At 39.5% G+C, this 25,829-nt stretch overlaps 1 protein-coding gene across 1 annotated transcript in view; it reads right to left on the bottom strand.

The window, feature by feature from the left end:
* LOC109884312 (anoctamin-3) overlaps window positions 1-11,710 on the bottom strand; it is a 163,760-nt gene extending 152,050 nt beyond the window's left edge. The window contains exon 1 of the mRNA XM_031832836.1: window positions 11,445-11,710. Coding sequence (XP_031688696.1) covers window positions 11,445-11,490 — 46 coding nt within the window. The 5' untranslated portion in view covers window positions 11,491-11,710. The remainder of the gene's footprint in view (window positions 1-11,444) is intronic.
* Between the last annotated feature and the right edge of the window lie 14,119 nt (window positions 11,711-25,829).

Genomic DNA, 25,829 nt, shown 5'->3' with positions numbered 1-25,829 from the left:
ATTGTATACCAATAAAGTTTGTTTTGATTGTATACCAATAAAGTTTGTTTTGATTGTATACCAATAAAGTTGATTGTATACCAATAAAGTGATTGTATACCAATAAAGTTGATTGTATACCATAAAGTTTGATTTGATGTATAACCAATAAAGTTGTTTTGATTGTATACCAATAAAGTTTGTTTTGATTGTATACCAATAAAGTTTGTTTGATTGTATACCAATAAAGTTTGTTTGATTGTATACCATAAAGTTTGTTTTGATTGTATACCAATAAAAGTTTGTTTTGATTGTATACCATAAAGTTTGTTTTGATTGTATACCAATAAAGTTTGTTTTGATTGTATACCAATAAAGTTTGTTTGATTGTATACCAATAAAGTTTGTTTTGATTGTATACCAACTTATACCAATAAGTTTGTTTTGATTGTATACCAACTTATACAATAGTTTGTTTTGATTGTATACCATAAAGTTTGTTTTGATTGTATACCAATAAAGTTTGTTTTGATTGTATACCAATAAAGTTTGTTTGATTGTATACCATAAGTTGATTTTGATTGTAGACCAATAGTTTGTTTTGATTGTATACCAATAAAGTTTGTTTTGATTGTATACCATAAAGTTTGTTTGATTGTATACCAATAAAGTTTGTTTTGATGTATACAATAGTTTGTTTTGATTGTACCAACTTATACCAATAAAGTTTGTTTTGATTGTATACCAATAAAGTTTGTTTTGATTGTATACCAATAAAGTTTGTTTTGATTGTATAACCAATAAAGTTTGTTTTGATTGTATACCAATAAAGTTTGTTTTGATTGTATACCAATAAGTTTGTTTTGATTGTTACCAATAAAGTTTGTTTTGATTGTATACCAATAAAGTTTGTTTTGATTGTATACCAATAAGTTTGTTTGATTGTATACCAATAAGTTTGTTTTGATTGTATACCAATAAAGTTTGTTTTGATTGTATACCAATAATTTTGTTTTGATTGTATACCAATAAAGTTTGTTTTGATTGTATACCAATAAGTTTGTTTTGATTGTATACCAATAAAGTTTGTTTGATTGTATACCAATAAAGTTTGTTTTGATTGTATACCAATAAAGTGTTGATTGTATACCCAATAAAGTTGATTGTATACCAATAAAGTTGATTGTATACCAATAAAGTTTGTTTTGATTGTATACCAATAAAGTTTGTTTTGATTGTATACCAATAAAGTTTGTTTTGATTGTATACCAATAAAGTTTGTTTTGATTGTATACCAATAAAGTTTGTTTTGATTGTATACCAATAAAGTTTGTTTTGATGTATACCAATAAAGTTTGTTTTGATTGTATACCAATAAAGTTTGTTTTGATTGTATACCAATAAAGTTTGTTTTGATTGTATACCAATAAAGTTTGTTTTGATTGTATACCAATAAAGTTTGTTTTGATTGTATACCAACTTATACCAAAAGTTTGTTTTGATTGTATACCAATAAAGTTTGTTTGATTGTATACCAATAAAGTTTGTTTTGATTGTATACCAATAAAGTTTGTTTTGATTGTATACCAATAAAGTTTGTTTTGATTGTATACCAATAAAGTTTGTTTTGATTGTATACCAATAAAGTTTGTTTTGATTTGTATACCAATAAAGTTGATTGTATACCAATAAAGTTGATTGTATACCAATAAAGTTGATTGTATACCAATAAAGTTTGTTTTGATTGTATACCAATAAAGTTTGTTTTGATGTATACCAATAAAGTTTGTTTTGATTGTATACCATAAAGTTTGTTTTGATTGTATACCAATAAAGTTTGTTTTGATTGTATACCAATAAGTTTTGTTTGATTGTATACCAATAAAGTTTGTTTTGATTGTATACCAATAAAGTTTGTTTTGATGTATACCAATAAAGTTTGTTTTGATTGTATACCAATAAAGTTTGTTTTGATTGTATACCAATAAAAGTTTGTTTTGATTGTATACCAATAAGTTGTTTTGATTGTATACCAACTTAATTAAACCAATAAAGTTTGTTTTGATTGTATACCAATAAAGGTTTGTTTTGATTGTATACCATAAAGTTTGTTTTGATTGTATACCAATAAGTTTGTTTTGATTTTATACCAATACAGTTTGTTTTGATTGTATACCAATAAAGTTTGTTTGATTGTATACCAATAAGTTTGTTTTGATTGTATACCAATAAAGTTTGTTTGAATTGTATACCATAAAGTTTGTTTGATTGTATACCAATAAAGTTTTGTTTTCGATTGTATACCAATAAAGTGTTGTTTTGATTGTATACCAATAAAGTTGATTGTATACCAATAAGTTGGATTGTATACCAATAAAGTTGATTGTATCCAATAAAGTTGATGTATACCAAGAATTTGATTGTATACCAATAAAGTTGTTTTGATTGTATACCAATAAAGTTTGTTTTGATTGTATACCAATAAAGTTTGTTTTGATTGTATACCAATAAAGTTTGTTTTGATTGTATACCAATAAAGTTTGTTTTGATTGTATACCAATAAAGTTTGTTTTGATTGTATACCAATAAAGTTTGTTTTGATTGTATACCAATAAAAGTTTGTTTTGATTGTATACCAATAAAGTTGGTTTTGATTGTATACCAATAAAGTTGGTTTTGATTGTATACCAATAAAGTTGGTTTTGATTGTATACCAATAAAGTTGGTTTTGATTGTATACCATAAAGTTTGGTTTTGATTGTATACCATAAAGTTTTGTTTTGATGTATACAATAAAGTGTTTTGATTGATACCAATAAGTTGTTTTGATTGTATACCAACTTATACCATAAAGTTGGTTTTGATTGTATACAATAAAGTTGGTTTTGATTGTATACCAATAAAGTTGTTTTGATTGTATACCAATAAAGTTTGTTTTGATTGTATACCAATAAAGTTTGTTTTGATTGTATACCAATAAAGTTGTTTTGATTGTATACCAATAAAGTTTGTTTTGATTGTATACCAATAAAGTTTGTTTTGATTGTATACCAATAAAGTTTGTTTTGATTGTATACCAATAAAGTTTGTTTTGATTGTATACCAATAAGTTTGTTTTGATTGTATACCAATAAAGTTTGTTTTGATTGTATACCAATAAAGTTTGTTTTGATTGTATACCAATAAAGTTTGTTTTGATTGTATACCAATAAAGTTGATTGTATACCAATAAAGTTGATTGTATACCAATAAAGTTGATTGTATACCAATAAAGTTTGTTTTGATTGTATACCAATAAAGTTTGTTTTGATTGTATACCAATAAAGTTTGTTTTGATTGTATACCAATAAAGTTTGTTTTGATTGTATACCAATAAAGTTTGTTTTGATTGTATACCAATAAAGTTTGTTTTGATTGTATACCAATAAAGTTTGTTTTGATTGTATACCAATAAAGTTTGTTTTGATTGTATACCAATAAAGTTTGTTTTGATTGTATACCAATAAAGTTTGTTTTGATTGTATACCAATAAAGTTGTTTTGATGTATACCAATAAAGTTTGTTTTGATGTATACCAATAAAGTTTGTTTTGATTGTATACCAATAAAGTTTGTTTTGATTGTATACCAATAAAGTTTGTTTTGATTGTATACCAATAAAGTTTGTTTTGATTGTATACCAATAAAGTTTGTTTTGATTGTATACCAATAAAGTTTGTTTTGATTGTATACCAATAAAGTTTGTTTTGATTGTATACCAATAAAGTTTGTTTTGATTGTATACCAATAAAGTTGTTTTGATGTATACAATAAAGTTTGTTTTGATTGTATACCAATAAAGTTTGTTTTGATTGTATACCAATAAGTTTGTTTTGATTGTATACCAATAAAGTTGTTTGATTGTATACCAATAAAGTTGATTGTATACCAATAAAGTTGATTGTATACCAATAAAGTTGATTGTATACCAATAAGTTGATTGTATACCAATAAAGTGATTTGATATACCAATAAAGTTTGTTTTGATTGTATACCAATAAAGTTTGTTTTGATTGTATACCAATAAAGTTTGTTTTGATTGTATACCAATAAAGTTTGTTTTGATTGTATACCAATAAAGTTTGTTTTGATTGTATACCAATAAAGTTTGTTTTGATTGTATACCAATAAAGTTTGTTTTGATTGTATACCAATAAAGTTTGTTTTGATTGTATACCAATAAAGTTTGTTTTGATTGTATACCAATAAAGTTTGTTTTGATTGTATACCAATAAAGTTTGTTTTGATTGTATACCAATAAAGTTTGTTTGATTGTATACCAATAAAGTTGGTTTTGATTGTATACCAATAAAGTTGGTTTTGATTGTATACCAATAAAGTTGGTTTTGATTGTATACCAATAAAGTTTGTTTTGATTGTATACCAATAAAGTTTGTTTTGATTGTATACCAATAAAGTTGGTTTTGATTGTATACCAATAAAGTTGGTTTTGATTGTATACCAATAAAGTTGGTTTTGATTGTATACCAATAAAGTTGGTTTTGATTGTATACCAATAAAGTTGGTTTTGATTGTATACCAATAAAGTTTGTTTTGATTGTATACCAATAAAGTTTGTTTTGATTGAGGCAAGTCCCTTCTTTATCAACTACTAAAGGAACATGCTGTACCTGGTACCATTACAGTATACGATATTATCACTGCATTTGTGTATTCAGGGCCAAAACAAACAACACATATGTACATTATGTTCAAATACTGTGGTCATGTGATTATAACGAGAGGAATTCTACTGATGCAGTCACATTATCTTGCTACAATCGGAACTGGTACGCCTTTCGTTCCAGTTCCAGTTCCTGTTCTCTGCTGCCTGTGACTGGAAGGAATTGCAAAAAATCGCTGAAGTTGGAGACTTTTATCTCCCTCACCAACTTCAAACATCAGCTATCTGAGCAGCTAACCGATCGCTGCAGCTGTACATAGTCTATCGGTAAATAGTCCACCCATTTTTACCTACCTCATCCCCATACTGGTTTTATTTATTTACTTTTCTGCTCTTTTGCACACCAATATCTCTACCTGTACATGACCATCTGATCATTTATCACTCCAGTGTTAATCTGCAAAATTGTAATTATTTGCCTACCTCCTCATGCCTTTTGCACACAATGTATATAGACTCTCTTTTTTTCTACTGTGTTATTGACTTGTTAATTGTTTACTCCATGTGTAACTCTGTGTTGTCTGTTCACACCGCTATGCTTTATCTTGGCCAGGTCGCAGTTGCAAATGAGAACTTGTTCTCAACTAGCCTACCTGGTTAAATAAAGGTGAAATAAAAAATAAATTTAAAAAACAGTGTCTAGTACCAATTGAAATGCTATAAGATGCAGCAGTATACTGTACATTTACAACGATTCAGCTCATGAAACATGCGACCAACACTTTCATATTCTTGTTCAATGTACAGTAACAGTCAAAAGTTTGGACACACCTACTCATTCAAGGGTTTTTCTTTATTTTTACTATTTTCTACAGTGTAGAATAATAGTGAAAACATCAAAACTATGAAATAACAGATATGGAATCATGTAGTAACCAAAAAAACTGTTATTCAAATCAAAATATATTTTATATTTGAAATTCTTCAAAGTAGCCACCCTTTGCCTTGATGACATCTTTGCACACGCTTGGCATTCTCTCAACCAGCTTCATGAGGTAATCACCTGGAATGCATTTCAATTGACCGGTGTGCCTTGTTATAAGTTTATTAGTGGCATTTCTTACCTTCTTAATGCGTTTGAGCCCATCAGTTGTGTTGTGACCAGGTAGGTGTGATATACAGAAGACAGCCCAATTTGGTAAAAGACCAAGTCCATATTATGGCAAGAACAGCTCAAATAAGCAAAGAGAAACAACAGTCAATCATTACTTTAAGACATGAAGGTCAGTCAATCCATTTCTTCAAGAGAACCGCCACAGGAAAGGAATACCCAGAGTTACCTCTGCTGCAAAGGATGCGTTCATTAGAGTTACAGAAATTGCAGCCCAAACAAATGCTTCACAGAGTTCAAGTAACAGACACATCTCAACATAAACTGTTCAGAGTAGGCTGTGTGAATCAGGCCTTCATGGCTAGTAAAGGACACCAATAAGAAGAAGAGACTTGCTTGGGCCAAGAAACATGAGCAATGGACATTAGACCGGTGGAAATGTGTCCTTTGGTCTGATGAATCCAAATTTGAGATTTTTGGTTCCAACAGCCGTGTCTTTTCCAGATGCAGAGTACGGATGAACAGTGAAGATACAGTGAACGGATGATCTCTGCGTGTGTGGTTCCCACCGTGAAGCATGGAGGTGCTTTGCTGGTGACACTGTCTGCGATTTATGTAGAATTCAAGACACGCTTAACCAGCATGGCTACCACAGCATTCTGCAGTGATACGCCATCCCATCTGGTTTGCGCTTAGTGGGACTATCATTTGTTTTTCAACAGGGCAATGACCCAGCACACCTCCGGGCTGGTTAAAGGCAGCCACACACACAGCCACACACACACACACACACACACACACACACACACACACACACACACACACACACATGATCTCTGATACATTATCTTGAACCACACACACAGCCACACACACACATGATCTCTGATACATTATCTTGTACCACACACACACATTATCTCTGATACATTATCTTGTACCACACTCACACATGATCTCAGATACATTATCTTGTAGCGCACGCACACAGCCACACACACACACACACACACACACACACACATGATCTCTGATACATTATCTTGAACCACACACACAGCCACACACACACATTATCTCTGATACATTATCTTGTACCACACACACAGCAACACACACATTATATCTGATACATTATATTGTACCACACACACAGCCACACACACACACATCATCTCTGATACCTTATCTTGTACCACATACACATTATCTCTGATGCATTATCTTGTACCACGCACACAGCCACACACACATTATCTCTGATACATTATCTTGTACCACACACACAGCCACACTTACACATTATCTCTGATACACTATCTTGTACCACGCACACACACATTATCTCAGAAACATTACCCTGTGCCGCACACACACATAATCTCTGATACATTATCTTGTACCACACACACAGCCACACACACACACATTATCTCTGATACATTATCTTGTACCACACACTCACACACATTATCTCTGATACATTATATTGTACCACACACACAGCCACACATATACATTATCTCTGATACATTATCTTGTACCACACACACCTCAGTAATACTATATCCTCTCTGCTGAGACCGATACACTGATAAAGATACACAGACACACCAATATAATATATCATACGGTAATAATACTGCTATATCCTAATTACAGAGAGCCACGTCATGTACCATGTTACAACACTGTAGGTGTCTGCCTGCTTGTCTGTCTGTGTGTCTGCCTGTCTGTGTTTCCATCTCCTTCTGCTGTCTCTCTCTCTCTCTCTCTCTCTCTCTCTCTCTGTCTCTCTCTCTCTCTGTCTCTCTCTCTGTCTCTCTCTCTCTGTCTCTCTCTCTCTGTCTCTCTCTCTCTGTCTCTCTCTCTCTCTGTGTCTCTCTCTCTGTCTCTCTCAGTCTGTCTCTATCTCTGTCTCTCTCTCTCTGTCTCTCTCTCTGTCTCTCTGTCTCTCTCTCTGTCTCTCTCTCTCTCTCTCTCTCTCTCTCTCTCTCTCTCTCTGTCTCTCTCTCTCTGTCTCTCTCTCTCTGTCTCTCTCTCTCTGTCTCTCTCTCTCTCTGTGTCTCTCTCTCTGTCTCTCTCAGTCTGTCTCTATCTCTGTCTCTCTCTCTCTGTCTCTCTCTCTGTCTCTCTGTCTCTCTCTCTCTCTCTCTCGCTCTCTCTCTCTCTCTCTCTCTCTCTCTGTCTCTCTCTGTCTCTCTCTGTCTCTCTGTCTCGTGCCCTAACCCCCCTCTCCATGTATTAGACAATTCTGATAAGTTTAGATACAGACTAAAACAGAAGCGACATGTTAAATAATTAAACAGATATCATTAGAGTTGTGCTAATGTTCTTTAGAGTCAGTTGTACATTCATTACACAATCAATATGGGCCATAAACTCTTGTCTGCATCTTTATGGTGCCATATTCCCTACATAGAGCACTACTTATGACCAGGGCCCGCACAGGAAATAGGGTGTCATTTGGGACACATCACCAGAGAGGGGGGTTAGAGGGGAAGAGGCAGATGAATGAGTCAATTAATATCCCTGTGGATGCACATTACCCCCCCCCCCCCCCCCCCGCTCACCGCCGGGGACAAATGCACCAAATATTGCCCATAATTCACTTCCGAATGAGGCGATCCGGCGTGCTGTACAATATCAGCTAGTCAAGACGGGTTGACGAATCTAGCTTTGCGACAGAAGACTGGACGTAGGAACACATTGCACTATACTGGAAATGAAACAGATTCTGTGGGGTGGCTACACCTCTGGGTCTATCTTCTGTCTCTAGTACAAGTCTCCCTGTGGTCATTATGATGTCATGCCTCACACTACTGAAACAAGACCCCCCCCCGTGAACCGTTCTTCCTTCAAAATTAGCCTGGAATCCAAGCTGACTTAAATGTATATATTATTCATTTAGTAGATGCTCTTATCCAGACCGACTTACAGTTAGTGCATCCATCTTAAGATAAAGGAGGTAAAGGCAATAAATAGGCCACGGTGACGAAGTAAATACAATATAGCAAGTAAAACACTGGAATGTCACCTCATTTGCTCACATCGTATTTAGACTTATTTTCCTACTCTATTTTTTACATTGTTTTACTCCATGTGTAACTCTGTGTCGTTGTTTGTGTCCAACTGCTTTGCTTTATCTTGGCCAAGTCGCAGTTGTAAATGAGAACTTGTTCTCAACTTGTCTACCTGGTTAAATAAAGGTGAAATAAATGTAAATTAAAGGGCCAACCAGCAGTTGCGACATCCATTTTTGGATTTATAAACTAATGATATGTACCCATTCATTGATTGTTGAAGAATATAACTTATAAAATGCCTCATGAGCTTAAGTTCAACGGCGATACTCCATCAGAACCCTAAATATTTAGCTGGTTTTACTCCAATGTTTGTAAACAAAGAAAATGTCAACAAACCGTATATATGGTTAAAACTATAATGTTGATATAATGATATAATAATTTGACAATGTTCAATACAACTAATTTTCCTTAAAGATCATTAAAACTATCCATAATTCCTATCAAGACTAGTATAAGTGATTAGGCAAAAGTGTCAATACACATTTTAAACATGTTCATGTCGTTGCATCCATAGCTCTGTCTATGAATTTGGAGAGTGGTTGTATTTCTCCTGCACCATCCCTCAGCTTGTTACCAAAACAGGAACGGGGAAGGCCTCTTTGTTATCGTTTCTACTGCTGATTGCCACTTTAGGGTAGCTAGGTACAACACAAGCTCTATCAAGACAGACAGACTATTTTGGCAGTCTTCAATCATGGTCAAAATATTGTCATGTGTTACATGTTAAATGCCTATAGGACACTGACAGGCATAAATTGGAGGAATGCTGGAGGCTAATATAATACTACCTCTCATATTACAGGTACTTTACAATGGGAAATGGAACCCTATTCCCTATATAGTGCACTACTTTAGACCAGAGCCCTATGGCACCCTATTCCCTATATAGTGCACTACTTTAGACCAGAGCCCTATGGCAGACTATTCCCTATATAGTGCACTACTTTAGACCGGGGCCCTATGGCACCCTATTCCCTCTATAGTGCACTACTTTAGACCAGAGCCCTATGGCAGCCTATTCCCTATATAGTGCACTACTTTAGACCAGAGCCCTATGGCACCCTATTCCCTATATAGTGCACTACTTTAGACCAGAGCCCTATGGCAGACTATTCCCTATATAGTGCACTACTTTAGACCAGAGCCCTATGGCAGCCTATTCCCTATATAGTGCACTACTTTAGACCAGAGCCCTATGGCAGCCTATTCTCTATATAGTGCACTACTTTAGACCGGGGCCCTATGGCACCCTATTCCCTATATAGTGCACTACTTTAGACCAGAGCCCTATGGCAGACTATTCCCTATATAGTGCACTACTTTAGACCAGAGCCCTATGGCAGCCTATTCCCTCTATAGTGCACTACTTTAGACCAGAGCCCTATGGCAGCCTATTCCCTATATATAGTGCACTTCTTTTGACCAGCGCCTCCATGGGGGATGCGACCAGACATCTCCCCTCTCATACTCTCTCCTGAATAATTCACTCACCACAGAGCAAAATAGCTTGAGGGGTGCTGTTGCTATTTCCACAGACAGCGTTTTTTAAAATCATACACAGGCTTTATCCAAAATGGAAACCCCATTTCCTTTTTAATGCACTAATTTTGACCAGAGCCCACAAGGCTCAGGTGCATACTATATAGGGAATAGGCTGCCATAGGGCTCTGGTCTAAAGTAGTGCACTATATAGGGAATAGGGTGCCATTTGGGATGTACACACAGAGACAACCCACTTTACCTTTATGGGAAATAGCCTATCCCTCTTTCTTGATGATGCAAGATGTTTATGTGCCAATTGTAAAACTGCAATTCAGTGCTACTTGAATTGAATCACATTTTCCTGAGAAATGTATATATTTAAATATATATATGTATAGCCTAACAACAAATAAGTTATGCAGTATCTATGTGTTTATAATTCTGCATTTTAACTTTCAAAGTAAAGATATTTGAGATGCAATTAGTTCAGAATGTGAAATGATCCATTCTCCAAAAATTATTTTGGAACACAAAGCGGATGTAATAGATGTATCCTACATTGCCATAACTGTATCGTGATATAAATCAAATAATTAACACCGAAGGTGTTGATTTTGAACAGTTTTGGGTTCATTTTGTCCAATAAAAAAATAACTTCAATAAGGCTGGTAGAATGTAGGTGTCTGTAGGCTATAAAACCAAAGTCAGATCGATGATAATGGGCCATGAAAATAGTGAAACTAACGATCAAATGTAGCGGATTTATGGGCGCGAACAGAATAAAAAAAAGGCACATTTTTAATGAGTATCATGCTACATAGATAGAAATTATATTGTTCATCAAAAGTCAATGCATTACAATGGTCAAATGACAACAAATGGAAACATATATTTGCATGTTTAGAGAACCGTCAACTCTGCGGCACCCATCCACGCGACCCTTTTACCACAGCGCGCGGGCAATGAAGGCGCACGCTCGTGACTGCTTGTCGTTTAAAAAAAAAAATACTGAATTCAAAAACTCGTAAACAATGTACAAAAACTTCACTTCGACCATTAAATACTTCAATGACACGACTCGCCTATTCCAAACTAAACAGACAGAACCTGCAACTACTAACCTTTCTGCTGCTTGAAGGACTGTATGGAGCCCGAGTGATGCACCATAGTGCCGTTTGGTTGTTGATTATTATTCCCCCACACCCCGTAAATACTATTCCGTATTTCGAAAAGCAAGGTTACCGAATAGGGAAACTATGGTGGGATTGCGTAGGTGTTCTCGCAGCTATCATCCATGCCCAGTATACTATAGTCATCACAGCAGCGATATCTAAAGCGATGCGGAAACCACAACAACACCTGTACCGAGTACCGTCCCCTCCGCATGCTCCCCATCCGTGGCTGTTGTCATGGTAACGAACCGGAGGGGCGGTCCGGTGATGGCACTGGTTCCTTCCCTCCACCTCCTTTGCACGGACACAGCTGACCTGGTTCTGAATTTAGGCTAGATTGTCTCTATAAATGGCCAGTCTTTTGAAAATAACAATGCAAAATCATGTCAATTTTCATTTGGTATAAGATTATCATCCAGCCTTAGGGTCCACCTCTGTCATCACACCATCAATGACTTATTGTCTATCTTGCCTGGCACCATTACCTGAGGGGAACACATTTGTAATAAGACTTGTGAGATAGTTGTGAGAGGATGCACTGAGATAGATGGCCAGAGCCTATATGGCTTTGAGACAGTTACTTGCTATTTAAGAGGCTGGAGTTTCCTCAAGCTGGTCCCAGAGTAAACCAGGTTTGACAGAGACATTAGAGGCTGGTGTTTCCTCAGGCAGATCACAGGGTAAACCAGGTTTGACAGAGGCATTAAAGGCTGGCTATGAGCCTATGAGAAAAACTTCCCTGCAATCAATACTGTCTTGGCTAGGGCTACAGCTAGGCTAAGTCTGAGGTCCCTACTTCTGGTGGTGCTGACACACACACTTCTCTCCTGCTGTGGAGACTCTAGTGGGAGGAGAGAGAACAGTAATATAATCTATTCTCATGAACTAGATTCTATTTATTCTCATGGACTAGATTCTATTCATTCTCATGGACTAGATTATATTCATTCTCATGGACTAGATTCTATTCATTCTCATGAACTCGATTCTATTCATTCTCATGGACTAGATTCTATTCATTCTCATGGACTAGATTCTATTCATTCTCATGGACTAGATTCTATTCATTCTCATGGACTAGATTCTATTCATTCTCATGGACTAGATTCTATTCATTCTCATGGACTAGATTATATTCATTTTCATGGACTAGATTCTAATAATTCTCATGAACTAGATTCTATTCATTCTCATGGACTAGATTCTATTCATTCTCATGGACTAGATTATATTCATTCTCATGGACTAGATTCTATTCATTCTCATGAACTAGATTCTATTCATTCTCATGGACTAGATTCTATGAATTTAGATTCTAGATATCTAGATTCTGTTGTGTATTTTATGTCTATGGGAGAAACTCCTTGTTTGTATACAGACACAAGGAGATAAAGGTATACTGTATATATTCTAAATCATGGGAGTTCACGTCCTGAGTATGGTAAAAAAAAAAACTGCTGTTCTTAGATTTTACTGCAGTGTTTCATTATAATAGTTTCATAATGATATAAAATTTAGAAGCCTAAAATCCCTGCATTGTTCTCTACAGTTTTACTGAAATTAAAGATGACCCCGTAGATCTTCTTAGAGAAAGTTCATTAATAATAATAAAATGCCTAAAAAAAAACTTTATTTCATAATGTAATAAAACACCAGAGGTTTTTTTTTAACATTCAAAATTATTCTTCCATAAAATCTCATAAGTAACAGTATCTCCTGAAATTTAGCAGAATGTCAAAGACCATTTTCATACGATTCTATATTGAGTCCATTATAAACCATACAAGGACAACAATATTTTTTATCTTTCTCTCTAACTCATATTCTTTCATTTCCATTTCATTGTTACATCATTCAACACTAAACACACAATAGAAGATAATTATAATAGATTTTCACTGGCAGACTAAGATTCCTGTTTTAGAGGATGAAAACACCAAAGATTCTTACAGCACAATCATATTCCTTCTGGGCGACAATGAAAGCTACGGTCTGTCGGCAAGCCAAGGTTATTGGACTTATCTCATCGTCAAACGGCACAGCGGCAGACAATCATAGGTTATACGCTGGACCATAAAATATGTTTTACCTCTCGCAATGGAGAGGCTAGATATAGTACCAGTCAAACGTTTGGTCACACCTACTCATTCAAGGTTTTATTTAATTATTTTCTCATTTTTAACTATTTTCTACATTGTAGAATAATAGTGAAGACATCAAAACTATGAAATAACACACATGGAATCACGTAGTAACCAAAAAAGTGTTAAATAAATCTAAATGTATTTCATGTTTTTCAAAGTAGCCACCATTTGCCTTGATGACAGCTTTGCACATGATTCCATATGTGTTATTTCATAGTTTTGATGTCTTCACTATTATTCCACAATGTAGAAAACTGTTTTAAAAAATGCAGAAAAACCCTGGAATGAGGAGATGTGTCCAAACTCCTGACTGCTACTGTATTTCTGATTCCATTTCATTGGAATTTTTGTGATTGGTCAACTACCAGAGAATCAGGTAAACCTTGTCCATATAATCATATTAATTCTATTAACTACGATATCCAGACTTTATCACAACCGGCGGTGATTGGGAGTTTCATAGGGCGGTGCACGCTCCTACTCTGAGACGCTTTGTGAATAGGTCTGTAAGCTACAACAGTAGGCCTTGGATTGAATAATTGTCTCTCTGTGGTTTGGATAGTGGACTGTTGTCTCTAGTCCCAGACAGAAATACTATCTGGTCTCCTCACAGCAAGCTCTCTCTCTCTGTCTCTCTGTCTCTCTGTCTCTCTGTCTCTCTCTCTCTCTCTCTCTCTCTCTCTCTCTCTCTCTCTCTCTCTCTCCTTTTGGGTCAATAAATAAATGACTAGCTCTTCAATGGTAACTTTATAAATATGTATATCCTCTATTTCTGTGTCAATGTTCAGATCTAATGTAGGTCAACAAGACATATCTTCAGTGGGAGCTACAGTAGGCTGTTTTACGTAAAGGAATACTGTCATCTTGTGGTGGCTGCGATAAACACCATGCACCTCCATTTGTTGTGGTGGTGGGGGTGGTGGTGGTGGTAATCTCTTGTGGGCAGATCTACGTGTAGTTTCTAACCAAATTATTTGAGTTCTGAGTTTATTGAGATGAACAGTTTTCGGGCAGAGTAACCTAATGGTTAGAGCGTTGGACTAGTAACCGGAAGGTTGCAAGTTCAAACCCCGGAGCTGACAAGTTACAAATCTGTCGTTCTGCCCCTGAACAGGCAGTTAACCCACTGTTCCTAGGCCGTCATTGAAAATAAGAATTTGTTCTTAACTGACTTGCCTAGTTAAATAAAGGTAAAAATATATATTTGTATTGTTTAGCGTTTTATTGTGTTGTGTAGTGGCTTTGCTGGCGTGCATCGAAAATTGAATGATAGTAAAAAGCTTTGTGGAAAAAATGCCAACTCGGCTCCTTTATTCATTGAATCAGATGGCTCACTCATCACAAAGCCCACTGATATTGCCAACTACTTTAATTGCTTTTTCATTGGCAAGATAAGCAAACTTAGACATGACATGACAGCAACAAACGCTGACACGACACATCCAAGTATATCGGACCAAATTATGAAAGACAGGAATTGTACTTTTGAATTCCGTAAAGTCAATGTGGAAGAGGTGAACAAATTATTGTTGTCTATCAACACTGACAAGCCACCGGGGTCTGACAATCTGGATGGAAAATTACTGAGGATAATAGCAGACGATATTGCCACATCTTCAATTTAAGCCTTCTAGAAAGTGTTCAGTCTTGTGGTCAGGTGCCACAAAAAAAAAGACTTAGGAAAATTGCAATTGGGTCAGAACAGGGCAGCACAGCTGGCCCTTGAATGTACACAGAGAGCTAATGTTAATAATATGCATGTCAATTCTTCCTGGCTCAAAGTGGAGGAGAGATTGACTTCATCACTACTTGTATTTATGAGAGGTATTGACATGTTGAATGCACCGAGCTGTCTGTCTAAACTACTGGCACACATCTCGGACACCCATGCATACCACACAAGACATGCCACAAGATCTCTTCACAGTCCCCAAGTCCAGAACAGACTATGGGAGGCGCACAGTACTACATAGAGCCATGACTACATGGAACTCTATTCCACAGTACTACATAGAGCCATGACTACATGGAACTCTATTCCACAGTACTACATAGAGCCATGACTACATGGAACTCCATTCCACAGTACTACATAGAGCCATGACTACATGGAACTCTATTCCACAGTACTACATAGAGCCATGACTACATGGAACTCTATTCCACAGTACTACATAGAGCCATGACTACATGGAACTCCATTCCACAGTACTACATAGAGCCATGACTACATGGAACTCTATTCCACAGTACTACATAGAGCCATGACTACATGGAACTCTATTCCACAGTACTACATAGAGCCATGACTACATGGAACTCCATTCCACAGTACTACATAGAGCCATGACTACATGGAACTCTATTCCACAGTACTACATAGAGCCATGACTACATGGAACTCTATTCCACAGTACTACATAGAGCCATGACTACATGGAACTCTATTCCACAGTACTACATAGAGCCATGACTACATGGAACTCTATTCCACAGTACTACATAGAGCCATGACTACATGGAACTCCATTCCACAGTACTACATAGAGCCATGACTACATGGAACTCTATTCCACAGTACTACATAGAGCCATGACTACATGGAACTCTATTCCACAGTACTACATAGAGCCATGACTACATGGAACTCTATTCCACAGTACTACATAGAGCCATGACTACATGGAACTCTATTCCACAGTACTACATAGAGCCATGACTACATGGAACTCTATTCCACAGTACTACATAGAGCCATGACTACATGGAACTCCATTCCACAGTACTACATAGAGCCATGACTACATGGAACTCTATTCCACAGTACTACATAGAGCCATGACTACATGGAACTCTATTCCACAGTACTACATAGAGCCATGACTACATGGAACTCTATTCCACAGTACTACATAGAGCCATGACTACATGGAACTCCATTCCACAGTACTACATAGAGCCATGACTACATGGAACTCTATTCCACAGTACTACATAGAGCCATGACTACATGGAACTCTATTCCACAGTACTACATAGAGCCATGACTACATGGAACTCCATTCCACAGTACTACATAGAGCCATGACTACATGGAACTATCTTCCACAGTACTACATAGAGCCATGACTACATGGAACTATCTTCCACAGTACTACATAGAGCCATGACTACATGGAACTCTATTCCACAGTACTACATAGAGCCATGACTACATGGAACTATCTTCCACAGTACTACATAGAGCCATGACTACATGGAACTCTATTCCACAGTACTACATAGAGCCATGACTACATGGAACTCTATTCCACAGTACTACATAGAGCCATGACTACATGGAACTCTATTCCACAGTACTACATAGAGCCATGACTACATGGAACTCCATTCCACAGTACTACATAGAGCCATGACTACATGGAACTCTATTCCACAGTACTACATAGAGCCATGACTACATGGAACTCTATTCCACAGTACTACATAGAGCCATGACTACATGGAACTCCATTCCACAGTACTACATAGAGCCATGACTACATGGAACTCTATTCCACAGTACTACATAGAGCCATGACTACATGGAACTCTATTCCACAGTACTACATAGAGCCATGACTACATGGAACTCTATTCCACAGTACTACATAGAGCCATGACTACATGGAACTCTATTCCACAGTACTACATAGAGCCATGACTACATAGAACTCTATTCCACAGTACTACATAGAGCCATGACTACATGGAACTCTATTCCACAGTACTACATAGAGCCATGACTACATGGAACTCTATTCCACAGTACTACATAGAGCCATGACTACATGGAACTCTATTCCACAGTACTACATAGAGCCATGACTACATGGAACTCCATTCCACAGTACTACATAGAGCCATGACTACATGGAACTCTATTCCACAGTACTACATAGAGACATGACTACATGGAACTCTATTCCACAGTACTACATAGAGCCATGACTACATGGAACTCTATTCCACAGTACTACATAGAGCCATGACTACATGGAACTCTATTCCACAGTACTACATAGAGCCATGACTACATGGAACTCCATTCCACAGTACTACATAGAGCCCTGACTACATGGAACTCTATTCCACAGTACTACATAGAGCCATGACTACATGGAACTCCATTCCACAGTACAACATAGAGCCATGACTACATGGAACTCCATTCCACAGTACTACATAGAGCCATGACTACATGGAACTCTATTCCACAGTACTACATAGAGCCCTGACTACATGGAACTCTATTCCACAGTACTACATAGAGCCATGACTACATGGAACTCTATTCCACAGTACTACATAGAGCCATGACTACATGGAACTCTATTCCACAGTACAACATAGAGCCATGACTACATGGAACTCTATTCCACAGTACTACATAGAGCCATGACTACATGGAACTCTATTCCACAGTACTACATAGAGCCATGACTACATGGAACTCTATTCCACAGTACTACATAGAGCCATGACTACATGGAACTCCATTCCACAGTACTACATAGAGCCATGACTACATGGAACTCTATTCCACAGTACTACATAGAGCCATGACTACATGGAACTCTATTCCACAGTACTACATAGAGCCATGACTACATGGAACTCTATTCCACAGTACTACATAGAGCCATGACTACATGGAACTCTATTCCACAGTACTACATAGAGCCATGACTACATGGAACTCCATTCCACAGTACTACATAGAGCCATGACTACATGGAACTCTATTCCACAGTACTACATAGAGCCATGACTACATGGAACTCCATTCCACAGTACTACATAGAGCCATGACTACATGGAACTATCTTCCACATCAGGCAACTGATGCAAGTAGTAAAATTAGATAAAGAAAACAGAGAGAAATACACCTTTTGGAACAGCGGGGACTGTGAAGCAACACACACATTGGCACACACACACACACACCCACACACACACACACACACACACGATAACATACGCACTATACACACACATAGACATGGATTTTGTGTTGTTGATATGTGATAGTGGTGTAGTAGGGGCCTGAGGGCACACAGTGTGTTGTAGATATGTGATAGTGGTGGAGTAGGGGCCTGAGGGCACACAGTGTGTTGTAGATATGTGGTGGAGTAGGGGCCTGAGGGCACACAGTGTGTTGTAGATATGTGGTGTAGTAGGGGCCTGAGGGCACACAGTGTGTTGTAGATATGTGGTGTAGTAGGGGCCTGAGGGCACACAGTGTGTTGTAGATATGTGGTGGAGTAGGGGCCTGAGGGCACACAGTGTGTTGTAGATATGTGGTGGAGTAGGGGCCTGAGGGCACACAGTGTGTTGTAGATATGTGGTGGAGTAGGGGCCTGAGGGCACACAGTGTGTTGTAGATATGTGGTGTAGTAGGGGCCTGAGGGCACACAGTGTGTTGTAGATATGTGGTGGAGTAGGGGCCTGAGGGCACACAGTGTGTTGTAGATATGTGGTGTAGTAGGGGCCTGAGGGCACACAGTGTGTTGTAGATATGTGGTGTAGTAGGGGCCTGAGGGCACACAGTGTGTTGTAGATATGTGAATGTATTGTAATGTTTTTAAAAATGGTCTAAACTGCCTTCATTTAGCTGGACCCCAGGAAGAGTAGCTGCTGCCTTGGTAGCTAATGGGAATCCATAATAAATACAAACACAAATAGTTTTGGGGAGCTTGCCCCACCAAGATTTACATGCTAAAATAGCCACTGCAAATGGCAGTACTCTATTATTGGTCTCACGCAATGATTTGACATGCATCTGGGCTGAACTCCGAACTCTGAACTCCAACATTCAGAGGCAACTGGATTCTTCCACCAGGAATGAAAATCGTCTTCAAAAAAGAATATTGGATACATTAGCCGAGATGGGAATGCATCGGAGAGTAAAACAAGTGCAAGGAAATAAATAAGAATATAAAAAGATAAAAGACCAACAACAAAAGTGGATCCGACTGCAAAACACACCGGTGGTTCGACATTGTCGGCGCTGTGCTGGGATGCAGACCAGTGGTGTCTAGTCAGGGGATGCAGACCAGTGGTGTCTAGTCAGGGGATGCAGACCAGTGGTGTCTAGTCAGGGGATGCAGACCAGTGGTGTCTAGTCAGGGGATGCAGACCAGTGGTGTCTAGTCAGGGGATGCAGACCAGTGGTGTCTAGTCAGGGGATGCAGACCAGTGGTGTCTAGTCAGGGGATGCAGACCAGTGGTGTCTAGTCAGGGGATGCAGACCAGTGGTGTCTAGTCAGGGGATGCAGACCAGTGGTGTCTAGTCAGGGGATGCAGACCAGTGATGTCTAGTCAGGGGATGCAGACCAGTGGTGTCTAGTCAGGGGATGCTGACCAGTGATGTCTAGTCAGGGGATGCAGACCAGTGGTGTCTAGTCAGGGGATGCAGACCAGTGATGTCTAGTCAGGGGATGCAGACCAGTGATGTCTAGTCAGGGGATGCTGACCAGTGATGTCTAGTCAGGGGATGCAGACCAGTGGTGTCTAGTCAGGGGATGCTGACCAGTGATGTCTAGTCAGGGGATGCAGACCAGTGGTGTCTAGTCAGGGGATGCTGACCAGTGATGTCTAGTCAGGGGATGCAGACCAGTGGTGTCTAGTCAGGGGATGCAGACCAGTGGTGTCTAGTCAGGGGATGCAGACCAGTGGTGTCTAGTCAGGGGATGCTGGATTCAACATCACTGACAGAAATACATTTTTTTTAACCCTTATTTTACCAAGTAAGACTGAGAACCTCATTTACAGCAACGACCTGGGGAATAGTTACAGAGGACAGGAGGGGGATGAATGAGAAAATTGGAAGCTGGGGATGATTAGGTGGCCATGAAGGTATGAGAGCTGGATTGGGAATTTAGCCAGGTCACAGGTTAACACCCCTACACTTACGATAAGTGCCATGGGTCCTTTAGGGACCACAGAGAGCCAGGACACCGGTTTAACGTCCCATCCGAAAAACGGCAATGTCCCCAATCATTGCCCTGGGGCATTGGGATATTTTCTTTGGACCAGAGGAAAGAGCACCTACTACTGGCCCTCCAAAACCACTTCCAGCAGTATCTGGTCTCCAATCTAGGGACTGACCAGGACCAATCCTGCTTAGCTTCAGAGGCAACCCAGCAGTTGCAGGATTGGTCCTGGTCAGTCCCTAGATTGGAGACCAGATACTGCTGGAAGTGGTTTTGGAGGGCCAGTAGTAGGTGCTCTTTGGTATGGTATGCTGTGGTATGCTGCTGGCCACTCCGAGCAGCAATGACCAGCACGGTAAAACTTTGTTTTAGCCAAATGACTATCTAGCTAGCTACCAATGTCTTCAGCGTAACTAGCCGTAACGTGTGAGAGTCACCTTCTCAGAACCCTCGCTCTGGTCCTGGAACTTGTGGCGCTACCTAACAAAATGTGGAAAAAGTCAAGGGGTCTGAATAATTTCCCACGGTACAGAGGGTCCAGTTTCTGACCTGTCTGTACTTGTTCCGTTCATCTTAGTCTCGATCCTGACTAGTCTCCCAGTACCTGCCGCTGAAAAACATCCCCACAGCGTGATGCTGTCACCATCATGCTTCACCGCAGGGATGGTGCCAGGTTTCCTCCAGATGTGGGACCTTATATAGACAGGTGTGTGCTTTTCTAAATCACGTCCAATCAATTGATTTTACCACAGGCGGACTCATCTCAAGGATGATCAATGGAAACAGGATGCACCTGAGCTCAATGTTGAGTCTCATAGCAAAGCCTCTGAATACTTAGGTAAAGAATAAGCAATAAACTTCTTAAACATTCATTAAACATAATTACTTGTGTTGATTGTAAATGTAGGAAATAAAGAGTAGGTATACTATGATTCTAACACTTTTATTAAACAATCCCATTGGTCGAACATAGATTGTAGGAGGGTATTCAGCTTCCACAGGGCAAAGGCAATTCGCTTTCGGAGAGGGACACAAAGGTGGAACCTTGTATCCTGTCTCTCCATAACAGGACTCGGCCTGTTGCAGAGGAACTGGAAAGACTGCTGAAATGTGGAAGTTATGTTGAGTGTCTGTAAATTATGGAACACAGTGGAAGTGGGTCCAGACAGTGGGTCCAGACAGTGAGTCCAGACAGTGGGTCCAGACAGAGGGTCCAGACAGCGCGTCCAGACAGTGAGTCCAGACAATGGGTCCAGATAGTGAGTCCAGACAGCGGGTCCAGACAGCAGGTCCAGACAGTGAGTCCAGACAGCAGGTCCAGACAGTTGGTCCAGACAGCAGGTCCAGACAGTGAGTCCAGAAAACGGCTCCAGACAGAGAGTCCAGACAGTGAGTCCAGACAGTGGGTCCAGATAGCAGGTCCAGACAGTGAGTCCAGACAACGGGTCCAGACAGTGAGTCCAGACAGTGAGTCCAGACAGTGGGTCCAGATAGCAGGTCCAGACAGTGAGTCCAGACAACGGGTCCAGACAGTTAGTCCAGACAGTGAGTCCAGACAGTGAGTCCAGACAATGGGTCCAGACAGTGAGTCCAGACAGAGAGTCCAGACAGTGAGTCCAGACAGTGAGTCCAGACAGAGAAGAGTGACCCAAGGAGAGTGAAGAACAGACAGAGGAGATACAATGACTCTTTCCAAGAAACGGAAATGCACTGTTTATGAAAAACATGATGAGAGAATTTCCATTTATACGCTCAGGTCAAGACGATTGAATGGTTCACTGCACCCTTTGTAATTCCTCTCTTTCAATTGACAGCCGGTGAAGAACGGCAGTGGTAGAACATCAGCAGACGAAAAAGCATAAAGCCTCTCTGATTGGCCGTGTTGGTTTGCCCTCTGTCACCACATCCTTCAAGAAGGTAGAGCCTTCCCAAGAAGAATATAATTTAGCTGTGCAGGAGGGTGTCTTTGCATACCACACTATGCGACACAATCATAGTTACAGATCTATGGACTGCATAGCACAACTGACACGGAAGCTTTATGAGCCAAAGTTTACACGTGCTAGGACAAAATGTGACGCCATAGTGAGTAACGTGTTAGCATCACGTGCTAGTACAAAATGTGACGCCATAGTGAGTAACGTGTTAGCATCACGTGCTAGGACAAAATGTGACGCCATAGTGAGTAACGTGTTAGCATCACGTGCTAGGACAAAATGTGACGCCATAGTGAGTAACGTGTTAGCATCACGTGCTAGGACAAAATGTGACGCCATAGTGAGTAACGTGTTAGCATCACGTGCTAGGACAAAATGTGACGCCATAGTGAGTAACGTGTTAGCATCACGTGCTAGGACAAAATGTGACGCCATAGTGAGTAACGTGTTAGCATCACGTGCTAGGACAAAATGTGACGCCATAGTGAGTAACGTGTTAGCAACATGGGAAACTACTTTGGTAACACAGGACCTAGACCAGGTTGAATTTGTGTCCCTGTCCATTGATGAGTCCAATCATGGACATGTAAAGTTGCTGCCAATACTAGTCAGATAATGTCAGATATATGGTGGCAACACATCTGTGGAAACAAAACTGCCTGATTTTGTTGAATTGAATGGAAAAACAGCAGAGGAAATTGCAGCTGAGGTCCTGGTGGTCATCCAAAAATGTAACCTGGAAAACATTCTCTGCCGACAACAAATACCAACTTTGGAGGACTGAATAGGCTGGGGAGGGTCCATGTCCATACCAACCTTGGAGGACTGAATAGGCTGGGGAGGGTCGATGTCCAAACCAACCTTGGAGGACTGAATAGGCTGGGGAGGGTCCATGTCCATACCAAAGTTAAAAATGCTCTGCAGCGGGAGGTGATTGGCTGAGGTTGTCCTGCCCACATCATTCATAACACGGGAGGTGATTGGCTGAGGTTGTCCTGCCCACATCATTCATAACACGGGAGGTGATTGGCTGAGGTTGTCCTGACCACATCATTCATAACAGTGGGAGGTGATTGGCTGAGGTTGTCCTGACCACATCATTCATAACAGTGGGAGGTGATTAGCTGAGGTTGTCCTGCCCACATCATTCATAACAGCGGGAGGTGATTGGCTGAGGTTGTCCTGACCACATCATTCATAACAGTGGGAGGTGATTGGCTGAGGTTGTCCTGACCACATCATTCATAACAGTGGGAGGTGATTGGCTGAGGTTGTCCTGCCCACATCATTCATAGCAGCGGGAGGTGATTGGCTGAGGTTGTCCTGCCCACATCATTCATAACACGGCCAGAACAGCTTTGGATATGATGTTGAGTACCTGCTCACAAAGATATTTGGATATGTTCATATTTTCACTGTCAGAGGTAAAAGACTGAAGGGCTTTTGTGAGTTTGTTGGCCAGGACTACCATAGTATTTTAGGACACAGCCATGTTCGCTGGATGTCCCTGCTCCCTGCTCTAGAAAGAGTGCTGAAAATGGATGTGCCATTGAAATCCTTTTATATTTCTGTAGACAAATGCCCTGTTGTCCTGTGAACAATGTTCGAAGATCCACTGACTGAACTTTGGCTGGCCTTTGTCCATGGAAGCTTGACCGTATTCAGTGACACGATCAAGATGCTTGGAGGCCAGGACCACTGCGCTGTGGAGTCCGCTGCAATTCTGAGAAACGTTGAGGCAAAATTGACTGCAAGACGTGATGACAACTTCATTCCAGTTTTGGTCAGAGGACTTCTGAGAGAGCTGGAGACATGTCTAAAGAGAGCTTTCTCAAAACATCCCAATCATTCTTCACTACGGCTGTGAACTACTTGCAAGCATTGGGGAAAGCACACAGATCATCTAAAAGATTTACATTGTCTCCTTTTAAAAAGGCAACCTCTGCGTGAAGACATCCAGAAGGCACCAGTCAGTCACACTGCAGGAAAAATGCTCCAATGTGACCATCAATGAGGATGCATTGTGTGACGAGGTTACTGGCCTGCAAGAGTTCCTAAAGGGGGATCGCTTGAAGAATGGAAAACATCTGAGACACCGCTTAGTCAGAGATGGAGCACGGTGTTTACCCACTTCAAAGAGAACGACATCACACACACTAACGTGGCTAGATTAGCGTCTGTTGTCGTGTGCTTACCTGGAGGTATTGCACCAGTCGAGAGAGTTTTCTCCCAAATTAATGATCTATGGACAGCAGCAAGAAATAGGTTCACTGTTCCTACCATCAAGGACATGCTTATTGTGAAGACAAACTTCAACCTCCCCTGCCAGGAGTTCATGGAAAAGCTGGCCAAAGACAGAGCAATCCTGAAGAAAATACATTCTTCTGAGAAATATACAGATTAGGTTGGTATAAGTATATTATATAGTTACCAATCTCATCAGCATCTTATTTCTTTATTATGTTGTTAAGTATTTCACATATACTATTGTCTGTTTTTTTTCTCCAATTTTGCTCATGTTCTCTTCTGTTCTTATTCTACCCAGACGACCAGGAGCACTGAATGGCTGATCAGATCAGTTCTACCCAGACTACCAGGACCACTGAATGGCTGTTCAGATCAGTTCTACCCAGACTACCAGGACCACTGAATGGCTGTTCAGATCAGTTCTACCCAGACTACCAGGAGCACTGAATGGCTGATCAGATCAGTTCTACCCAGACTACCAGGACCACTGAATGGCTGTTCAGATCAGTTCTACCCAGACTACCAGGACCACTGAATGGCTGTTCAGATCAGTTCTACCCAGACTACCAGGACCACTGAATGGCTGTTCAGATCAGTTCTACCCAGACTACCAGGACCACTGAATGGCTGTTCAGATCAGTTCTACCCAGACTACCAGGACCACTGAATGGCTGTTCAGATCAGTTCTACCCAGACTACCAGGACCACTGAATGGCTGTTCAGATCAGTTCTACCCAGACTACCAGGACCACTGAATGGCTGTTCAGATCGGACAGTTCTGTCTTGTCTGTAGTGTTTCTGTAGTATAGTTGTTTTCTCTATCACAGTGGGCCTGTTAGACTAAATACACGAAACCGGAATTGTCTCCTTTTTTTTATTTCATAGATAATAACATTGGATATTTTAATGATATATTGACCGCAGAACTGGAAATGTCCCCGGGTTTTCATTTCAGAAATCTGGTCACCTTATGCTGTGTACTACTGCTAGCATAGCATTGTTAGAGTTGTTATCATTCATTAGCCTGCTATT

The sequence above is a fragment of the Oncorhynchus kisutch genome, linkage group LG10 (genome assembly GCF_002021735.2).
Source record: "Oncorhynchus kisutch isolate 150728-3 linkage group LG10, Okis_V2, whole genome shotgun sequence".
Taxonomy (NCBI): domain Eukaryota; kingdom Metazoa; phylum Chordata; class Actinopteri; order Salmoniformes; family Salmonidae; genus Oncorhynchus; species Oncorhynchus kisutch.
Note: the sequence above shows the minus strand (reverse complement) of the source record. Positions and strands in the feature narration are given on the sequence as shown.